Source organism: Leptopilina heterotoma, unplaced genomic scaffold, assembly GCF_015476425.1.
Source record: "Leptopilina heterotoma isolate Lh14 unplaced genomic scaffold, ASM1547642v1 Lhet_278, whole genome shotgun sequence".
Lineage (NCBI taxonomy): Eukaryota > Metazoa > Arthropoda > Insecta > Hymenoptera > Figitidae > Leptopilina > Leptopilina heterotoma.
The window spans coordinates 2,559,374-2,570,362 of record NW_025110986.1 but is presented as its reverse complement, the minus strand read 5'-3'; the positions used below and the strand labels follow the sequence as shown (position 1 = coordinate 2,570,362).

Sequence of the window (10,989 nt, the reverse complement as noted above, 5' to 3'; positions counted from 1 at the left end):
AAAATATTGAAAATAATTTTCTCTTTATTTTATTACATTTAAAAAATTAATTTGCAAAACATTTTTAAATTTATTTTCCAAATATATACAAGTTTAAAAACTATTAAAAAACATTGAATTTGAGACTAAACGTCATTTACAAATAACAGTTTTTTTAATTTCAGTTTCTATATACGACTGAAATTAATAATAAATCGAGCATTACATGGAATTTAATTTGATTCTATGTACAATTTTTTCACCTAATATAAAAATTGTAAATTAACAAAATAATAATAATATTAATTATAATAACATAATATAGATAACTACAAGTAATAGTAAAAATATAGTCTATGTAATAAAATAAAAATAAAACATCGACTTGTAGTATAAATATAAAATATCACTAATGAATTAGATTAAAAATAATATAAACATCATTTTTTTTGGCAACATGTAAAATAAATCGAAAAATCATGTTTGCCTGTTTCTTTTAAAAGAGAAAAAAAAATTGTAAATGGTAAATCGAATGATCAAAATTTTCTAAATTTTTTCATTAAATTGAGATGTTTTCTAAAAATTATATTCCTTGAGATCGCCCCATGCTGGACCAACTTTCAATTTTACTGGTAGTGGCACTTCGAGAGAATACGCCTTTTTCATTGATTCTTTTACTAAAGCAGCAACATGATGTAAATCCTTTGCATTTACCTATAAAAATTATCATAATAATTTAAATGTAACGTTGAAATGAACTAAAATTTAACTAATTATTGTAGAAATACAATTTTCATTACTGTAAAATACGGATAATAATAATCATTTTATTAAAAAAAAACACTAATTAAAAACGAGTCCCTTTACCTCAAATAATAATTCATCATGTAACTGTAAAACGAGATAGGCTCCTTTAAAATCGCAGTTTGATCCTGAATTTCGCAATTTTCTTCTCGGACGCGGAGCAGGAAAAATAACAGGACTGCTTGGAAATTCTTCCTGTAATTTTTTATCAATGAGAACCATTGCTTTTTTAGCAATATCTGCCGCTGATCCTTGAATCTTCGTGTTTACTGCCTGTCGTTCAGCTTGTGCTATCAAAAATAATTAAATATTATTAATTATTTAATTAAATTCATTATTCATTATTTTTACTTCTAAAGAAATTACATTAATTATCAAATTCAATTCTTTTTTCTTTGTTACAATAATTATTAACAATTTTTATCGTCAGAAATATAGAAAATATAGAAATAAAAAATTCCTAAAAGATTATAACCATTTTTTGGAAACAATAATATACTTTTCAACAATTTTTATAATTTTAAAAAAATATTTAGATTAAAAGCTAATTGAAAGAAATTGGAATGAACAGAAAAAAATCACTTTAAAAACTAAGAAAGAAAGTTTTTGAAAGATTTAAAATTTGTGTAATAATTTTAAAAAAAGTTTACATTTTTCAGATCTATTCTCGCTCCATATGCCTGGAATTATTCGACATCGTTTTGTTATTGTTGTTACATAACCATCGATACGAGCTCGTTCAACGACACTCGATAGCCAAGAGCGAATTCCTTTATATGTTCTCATAAAAGTTTCCAAAAATTCTTTAGCTTCATCTTCAGTAACCGATAAACTTTCAGCTAGTGATTTTGTTCCCATTCCATAAATCATTCCATAGCAAAGCTGCTTTGTTCTCTGTCGAATTTTATCGTCAACCTAAAATAAAGAAAAAGAAAAAAGAAATTACAAAATATCAAAAAGAAATATCAAAAGCACAGACCTCAGATGGACTTTAAGGAATAAAAAAAATGTTTTATTGGATTCAAAGTCCAAAAAATTATAATTAATAAATTTATTTTAATATATTCGTTATTAATATATAAACTAAGTATTTGAACTAAATAAGTAAATATTTGATATTAATGGTAATATAATTTTGTTGAAATTAATTTTTCTAACCATATTTTCATCGATGTTGTTCCATTTTGCAGAAATACTTTTGAAAATATCAGTTCCCTCCTGTTTCATAATTGAATGAAGAACTGAATCGTTGGAAAAATGTGCAAGAACACGAAGTTCAAGTTGACAATAATCGGCGGAAAGCATAATATTTCCAGCTGTTGGAATAAAAGCCATTCGAATGCTTATCACAAATGTATTATCCTCGGAATTAAAATCTTTAGGGATATTTTGAAGATTTGGTTCTTGCATTGAAATTCTTCCTGTTACAGTGTGATTTATGTGGGTGCCATGAATACGCGAATTTTCTGCCTCATTCAACAACGGAATCACCACCTAAAATTAATAACAAAAACATAATAAATAATAATCGGGATATTCTGTCCTCACGTGAAGTTAGAATTTTTTATTCCAAATTGTTTTACAGCTCAAATTTTCATGTCGAAAAATTGACAATTAATTTATAAATAGAGTGATTTGTGTTTTAGTGCAATTAATTCCCCAAGAATTTTTACAATAACAGAATTCTCACGAGACAGTAAAAAAAGGAAATTTTATTCACAAAAATATCAAATTATTCAAAATCTTAAATAGTCTATGAATTTTCTTTCTCAAATTAAAAAAACCACAAGTCAGGCTTCGCACTAGATAATTATTAATTTTAAAAAAGTTGCAAAAATAGTTTTAAGACTGAAAAAAGTAATTAAAAGTAGCTATCGAATAATTAAATTTGAATATTACTTTATTATTTTTAGAAATTCTAATAAAATTCCTGGCAATAATTCAATTATTTTCCTAAATAATCACATTTCTCGGAAGAAATTCTAAAAGAAATTTAGTTTTTGAAAAATTGTAATTATAATTTCTTGAAAGATAACTGAATTCCCGAAAATGATTTTAAAAACTGAAACAATTAAAAGTTTTGTTAAATTTAATTGAAATAAATTTTATATTTGAAGGTATTTAATTTTATTACTTTTAAAAATTGTTTTAAAAAAGAATCGTATTTGTGAAGAATTATATTTCAAAAAATTATAATTTTTAAAAAATATTAATTTTCAGTTTTTATAACTAATTTCTACTTTTGGAAAAATAATTTCTTTTTCGATATCTTTCTGTCTTTTGATAAAATGAAATGAACAAAAAAAATTGTTTCTTTTTTCTCTAAAAAGATTTTTGTGTAGAATTTTCAGGAAAAGAAGTTATTATATATATTTATATTTACCAATGATTGAAGAGTGCTTAATTTCCTCCAGGATATGATCAATTTGGCAACTGGATGATTGGACTGTTCCAAAACAGCTTTACTGGTCGAAGTACGTTTTCCTTTCTGTATTCCTAAAATCTAAAACAATTTCGTCATAAATCTTATTTCAATACAATAAACTAAAAATTATATTTTGAGAGAGAGAGAGAAAATGAAGAAAAAAACTTCACGAACTTGGGCGACGCTTGATGAAGACATGAAATTAAATTTTTTCCCTGCTATGTAAAATGCTCTTTTTTCTAAAAGTGACATTTCTCGTTTAATAACGTCGGACAATTCATTCAAAGCTGGCAAATTAATACCCAAACCTCTAAGTTCCATTCGGCCCAAAACAGTCAAAACTTCCATTTCCACATCTGAAAATTTTTATAGAAACATTAAGAATTCAATTATTCTCATAAATAATAAAATTCTTCGCAAGAATTCAATTATTTTCATAAAAAATTAAATATAATTTTTCACAGAAATTTAATTATTTTCAATACCTACAATTTTAATCAAATTGCTCTGAAGAATTTAATTAATTTAGGGTCAGTTGGGATAAATCCGGACAAAATACCTATTTTTCACAAATGACGTAAGTTTCTTATTATAAAAGACAATACTTCAGGTTTTATATTGCATTAATTTCTTCCTTGTGTTCCCTAGATAAATTTTATGGAGCATAAAAAAAATTTAGATAAGTTTTAATCGCATAAAACTAACTGTCCGGATTTACCCCACGATTTATAGAAAATTTCCTAAAATTTGGGGTAAATCCGGAGAGCTTAGTTTCTAAGAAAAGTTTAAAAAAAAATTATTTTAAGTATACTACTTTATTAAGGGATGAAACAACTTGAGAAAAATTCATAGTATAGATGTATAAAAGTTGAATCAGTTAAGTGTATAGTATCATAAAAGTTAAAAAATCAACCATTCGAAAAGTAGTAATGAAAAACTTAAATAACTTTAACAAATTTTAATAGATTTTAATTAAACTTGATAAAAAAATGTTTTTGGGGTCGCTGAATAAGAATAAGAAGTCAGATTTTGAAAATTCAAAATGGCGGATCCAATATGGCGGACAATTTTTAAATTTCGATCGGATTTCCTTGAAAATTGTTACGCGGGGGTTTTTGGGGTCGCTGATTAAGAATTTGAAGTCACTCACTCTCTCCGTCTTACTCTATCTCTCACTCTCTCTATCTCTCTTTCACTTTCTCTTACGTTCTCTACTTTTTAAAATGTAATAGAAACTCTCTCCGGATTTACCCCAAATTTTCGAATTCTTTGGGTAAATTCGGACAACTTGTCATTATTAACTGAATTGACAAAAATCAAAAATCCAAGTCAATTTCTCTTCCGGGAGTCATAAGGAATAATAAGAATTTTTTGTATGATTTTTAAGTTTGCTACCCAGTAAAAAAAAACTAATTCAAATGAATTGAAACGAATTAACATTTTTGGTAGGCTCCAATTCGTATTTGTCACAAAGCGGGATTCACTCAAGCTCTTTGTATATTCAATTGAATTTAATTCAATATGTACCAATTTGTCCAAATGAATTCGCATTCGAAAGAAATGGCCAAGGAATGCATTGAATTCGTGCTAACGAATTGAAAAAAATTAAAGGCTCAAAACTTGTCCAGTGAATTGGTACGGATAGAAGGTTCGGAAGTTCAATACAGTTTCACGAATTCAGGAAAATTGCATCATGGCTCCAATTCGTATTTGTCACAAAGCGGGATTCACGAAAGCTCTTTGTGAATTCTTTTTAATTCATTTCAATTAGTTTTCGTTTACTGGGTACTTTTTAAATGTGAGATGAAATACTGAACCAGTCTGAAAATTGATTTTAACTTTTTTTGCATTAAGCGACAACTTTAATTATCCTGTTGCCAATTCTCAAGATAAAAACTTGGCAATACTCAGAATCTCTTGTAGGTGATCTGAGCTTGAAATATTGACGTCGAACTTAATTTTTAACCCCTTCACAGTGTTTGACGTCTATAGAGGCAAAAATAATTCGTGCCCCCAGTGTGTATGACCGCTATAGCGGCATCGAACAAAAAGATATATAAAAGTTAACGAATCTTGCTAAAAATGCCTACTCGGGGGTTTTCGGGGTCGCTGAATCCAAATCCATTATTGAAAATTTTAAATTCAAAATGGCGACCAAATTTTTTTTAAGTTTACGAATTTGGCTGAAAATGCTCATTCGGGGGTTTTTGAGGTCTCTAAATCCAAATATTTGGTCAAAAATTTAAAATTCAAAATGGCGGCTCCAAAATGGCGACCAAAAAAAATTTAACAGTTTACGGATTTGACTAAAAATGTTTACTTGAGGGTTTTTGAGGTCGCTGAATTCGAATATTTGGTTAAAATATTTCAATTCAAAATGTCGGCTTCAAAATGGCGACCAAAAATTATTTAAGTTTACGAATTTGGCTGAAAATGCTCATTCGGGGGTTTTTGAGGTCTCCAAATCCAAATATTTAATCAAAAATTGAAAATGGCGGCTCTAAAATGGCAACCAAAAGAAATTTAAAGTTCTCAAATTAGTTCTTAAAACTTAAAGCAGAGGAATTAATATGTCCGATGTTTTAAAACATTGTGAAATACTCAAAATCGATCTATATTAAAAAATTTAATAATAGTAATTAAATTAAATAGTTCGTGACTCCGGATTCGACTAAGAGCGGTGTTTTAAATAGTTTGTGTAAATATATATATAAATATAAAAATATAATATATGTAAAATATATTATACGCATATATAAAAATATAAAAATATAAACCCCAAAAGACTCAAATAACTATTTATAACCACATTCGTAAACTTTTAAATTTTTAATTGAAGGAAGTGAATTTATCATTCGGTGATTAAATATTAAATTTGAAGAAGTTAACAATTTTCCCGAATCAATCTACACAAATAAATTAAATATCTTAAATAAATCTCGATAAGCTCATGGGCTTCAATGTATCGACAGCACAGCTGCCCTAATACAAAAACCTGCTTAATTTGAAAAATATTTTCGAAATTAATTAATAATTTCAAAATTATTAATTTCCCACCATGCTACCGTTTTTTCTGAGTTCTTTGAAAAAAAAAAAAAAAAAAAAAAATTGAAAAAAATTGGAAAAAAAAAAAATTAAAAAAAAAAATTAAAAATAAAAAAAAATAAATAAAAAAATAAAAATTAAAAAAAAAAAAAAAAAAAAAAAAATTAAAAAAAATTTAAAAAAAAATTAAAATTGGAAAATTGTTAACTTCTTTTAAATTTTTAGTTGACATCTTGAAGTCGCCATTTCGAATTATAAAATGTTAACCAAATATTCTAATTCAGTGTCTCCGAAAAACCTCAAATGCGCATTTTTAGCCAAATCCGAAAACTTTAAAATTTTTTCGGTCGCAATTTTGAAGCCGCCATTTTGAATTTAAAAATTTTAACCAGATATTTGAAATCAGCGACCCCAAAAACCCCCCAAGTGAGCATTTTTAGTCAAATCAGGAAACTTTTAAATTTTTAAAGCCGCCATTTTGAATTTAAAAATTTTAACCAAATATTCGAATTCAGTGTTACGTATGATTTCGTAACTATTTTTAATTTTTTCATTAATTAAAAATTTGTTATATTGTATAATTTCATTAAAAATTTGGGACTTTTGTAAATAGAATTAAGTACTCAATACACATATTATCAGGACATAAGAGGATTTTTACATAATTAACTCATCAATTAATTTGTCTTAAAACTATTTTTCATAATTAAATTATATCCAAACTTAAAAAATAACGATAATCATTCTTCAATTGTTTTCATTCCCAATAACATTCAATATTATTTTTAAAATTATAATTCTAAAATTGGTTGAAATAATATGGACATCACTCTTATTTCAAAAGGAATTTGTCTACTTTGTTATAAGTTACTGTCCACAGAAAAGACTCTTAATTGTATTGGTAAAATACCAAGAAAAAGTACACACTTAAACATTGGCAATAGAGGATACAGAGCATCGAACTATCCCAGTAAACGAAAACTAATTGAAATGAATTAAAAAGAATTCACAAAGAGCTTTCGTGAATCCCGCTTTGTGACAAATACGAATTGGAGCCATGATGCAATTTTCCTGAATTCGTGAAACTGTATTGAACTTCCGAACCTTCTATCCGTACCAATTCACTGGACAAGTTTTGAGCCTTTAATTTTTTTCAATTCGTTAGCACGAATTCAATGCATTCCTTGGCCATTTCTTTCGAATGCGAATTCGTTTGGACAAATTGGTACATATTGAATTAAATTCAATTGAATATACAAAGAGCTTGAGTGAATCCCGCTTTGTGACAAATACGAATTGGAGCCTACCAAAAATGTTAATTCGTTTCAATTCATTTGAATTAGTTTTTTTTTTACTGGGTGGTATATAAAAAAGCCTCATAGGAAATATTAGAAAACACTTAAAAACCTTCTAGGAACACAATGTAAGATGAACTAGGTTCTACTATTTTTCTAATAGGTTTTTGTCCCAATGAGGAATGAACAAAGTTCTAATGTGATTTTAATAGATTGAGAAAATAATAATTCAGAACAGGCGCGGATCCACGGTGGGGCGAAAGGGGCGATCGCCCCCCCCCCCAAACACACTTACTCACAGTGTAATGTTAGGTATTAATATGTCTATGCCTTCATTACTATAAGGTTTTAATTTACGAATCGCCCCCCTCCCAAAATTTGCTTCTGGATCCGCGCCTGCACGGAAAAAATAAGTCGCGGAAATTTTCCTCGACTTTGTTGAAGACTCTCGGATTTAGTGGAAAGTGTTATAAAAATCATATTCACAGTTTTTGAAGAAATAGACTACATTTGAAGAAACTTTCCGCGACTGTCGAAGAAAATGAAGACTCCACGCGCATGTAACCGATTCCGCCACACGGAAAATTACAAACCTGAATTTACTCTACAGCGTTCTAATTTTTAATTGACAGTCGCGGAAATTATTTAGAATTTTTTAATGTATATATTAATATCGACACATTGAATAATAAAAATAATAATAATCTTGACAATCAATTGTCATAAATTGTTAAAAAAAAATGTTAAAAAAACAGTGTTTATTGGTTTTAACGCGCGCAACTTTTGTGCGCACCATTTTCCGCGACTCGTCGACGAAACCTTCTATGAAGTGTTAGAATAATTCCGAGACTGTTTTCCGCTACTAGGTTTCTAGAAAGTCCTCGACTTTTTTTGGAGAATTTCTGCTAAAATCGTAGAACATTTCTAAAAGTCTATAAAAGATTCGTTCATATCCGAGAGTCTTCGATTAGTCGCTGAAAATTTCTGCGACTATTTTTTTCCGTGTGATTCAGAAGGTTCCTCATGTTTTCTACAAGGTTCCTATGAGTGTAAAATAATATAAAAATATTCTACTCCGACGAATGCTGGAATTAATTTAAAGAAACTCGATCAAACGAAAGCTGAAAAAGAAAATAATCACCCCTTCAGGGAACTCATTGGCACCCTGATGTACCTGGTCGTGGGATCGAGACCCGACATCGCCTATGCAGTATGCAGTGAACTACTTGAGCCAGTTTAACAACGCGAATGGAAAAAGAACACTGGATTGCAGCAAAGAGAATTTTGCGTTACCTCCGAGGAACGTCAAGACTCGCTCTGAGATGTCAAAAGTGTTCAAAACATCTGGAAGGCTTCGTTGACTCCGACTGGGGCGGATGCCCAGAAGATCGAAGATCCTACACAGGATACGTTTTTGTTTTGGCAGGGGGGGCAGTGACCTGGGAGTCCAAAAAACAAGGTACCGTGGCCTTAACAACCACGCTGAAAGAAATCGGACTATGAAATCAAAAAATGGTCCAAATGTATAACGACAATCAAAGTGCGCAGAAACTTGCCAGAAATCCGGTGTTCCACTCAAGAAGTAAGCACATCGAAATTCGGTACCACTTCATCAAGGAGGCCCTGGAAAAAGGCAAGGTTTCCATCGACTACATACCGACGAATGATTTGATGGCTGATGTCTTTACTAAAGGACTAAGTGGAACAAAGCATCTCAAGTGTATATCTCAGTTCGGTATGAGATCACGTGACATCAAAAAAGTGTTTAGTTCAGTGCTTTTTTATTTTTTATCGTTTAAATGGGGGGAAATTATTTCAAAATAATAATACAAAGACAAAACACGGACTTGTTTGAGGAAAAATGTGTCAAGTATGTATCATTTTATACTAACTACGTCCCCGGTAAAAAGGCTTGCATTAAAAAGTATTGAAAAAATTGAATTCCTTTTAATTCCTTTTTTGTCCTGAGTTTCGAATTCCCAATAAAAGTATACAAATAAAAGATTTTTAATTCCCTTTAATATCGTCACATAAACGTTGACCAAGGGGACCAAGGTAATATTTATAACCTCAGTGGGCGAGATCCTGTCTAGTTTAGAGAAATTCTCGGTGCTATGTGGGATTTTATTTGCACTTTGGTAATTTTCACCCGATTATAATATGCACGTGGACAGTCGCAGTTGACGCCATTTATCACCAGTTACAAAGTCAAGCACATTACAACTGTCAATGAACAGAGCCATTTTCTTTTCTTTTTTCATTCTTTTCTCAAGTAACTTGGATTTTGATTGGTCAATTTTTGTTTTGTCACCAGCAAGCATTTGATTTACAAGGAATTAAAAGGCATTAGATAGATCACAAATTTATTCCACTTTAAGTGATTAAAAAGTATTCATTCTAATATTGTAAACTTTGGGCATTGAAAAGGATTCATTTTATAGTAGAATTTGACTTAATAGAAGTATTAAATTTAGCGGACAAAAAAGGAATTCAGAAGTATTAAAAATTTTCGTCTTTTTATTGATGATGAAATAATTTTTAATACCTTTTTATTCAAGCCTTCTTACCGGGTCCCTACGCATGCGCTAATGCACTTTCTTTACACACACACTTTTATCATCACAGTTCCTTTGTACTCTCTCCAGAGTTAATCTCGAGTCATTCGTTACCAATAAAAAGGTCTTATTTTAATCTGGTTATATTCCGTACTAAAACCATAGCCTCTCGGTCTAATAAAAATTTCAGCTCTCCATGTTGAATAGTTTAGAAGTTAAGATAGGGGGAGGGGTGGTGTTCACTTTTTATGCATTTTTGGCCAAAAATTGTGTTATTTCCTTGACAACGCTATGACCATGACATTCGCTAAAACACACCAGGTCATGGCCAAATATACAGGCGCAACGCAAGTATATGGGCCAACGTTAATTATATTCTATTCTACATTCGCTATATTTTTCCTGTAATCTACGTGTGAAAATACATATCTGTACCGAATTTGAGCTCTCTAGGTCAAAAAGTTTAGCCGTTTGGGGGGGGGACACGAATTTGGCTACGGGCGCAAGAGTCTCACCAATATAGGGTTCTGTCGGTACACCTGCGGTGTACGGAACCCTAAAACCTCAATTACTTTCGTAAATAATAAAATTTTTTCCAGGAATTCAATTGTTTTCAAAAAATAAAGATAATAAAATACCTTTAAACGTGGTTAGCAATGTGGTGCTCTTTTCATGTAATTGCTTTAAAATTACGTCCGTAATGTACCAAATTAGTACAGCCTCCTTGGTTGATTCATTTTCAGTAAACTCATAATTTTCTTGTAGTACATTACGATTTTCGTAATATTCATGAGCTATGGGATAATATTTTGCCACCTGAAAGGACAATTTATATTAAATATTGTTTAAAATTAAATAAATATTAATTGCGAAACTACATTTTATC

The 10,989-nt window shown here is 29.5% G+C and overlaps 1 protein-coding gene across 1 annotated transcript in view; it reads right to left on the bottom strand.

The window, feature by feature from the left end:
• Positions 1 to 447: 447 nt before the first annotated feature.
• LOC122504066 (DNA polymerase theta) overlaps positions 448 to 10,989 on the bottom strand; it is a 40,277-nt gene continuing 29,735 nt past the window's right edge. Inside the window, exons 15-21 of the mRNA XM_043614950.1 lie at positions 10,742 to 10,919; positions 3,383 to 3,564; positions 3,167 to 3,286; positions 1,942 to 2,277; positions 1,434 to 1,698; positions 847 to 1,073; positions 448 to 693 (exon numbers count right to left, since the gene is read on the bottom strand). Of these exons, the coding sequence (XP_043470885.1) occupies positions 556 to 693; positions 847 to 1,073; positions 1,434 to 1,698; positions 1,942 to 2,277; positions 3,167 to 3,286; positions 3,383 to 3,564; positions 10,742 to 10,919 (1,446 nt within the window). The 3' untranslated portion in view covers positions 448 to 555. The remainder of the gene's footprint in view (positions 694 to 846; positions 1,074 to 1,433; positions 1,699 to 1,941; positions 2,278 to 3,166; positions 3,287 to 3,382; positions 3,565 to 10,741; positions 10,920 to 10,989) is intronic.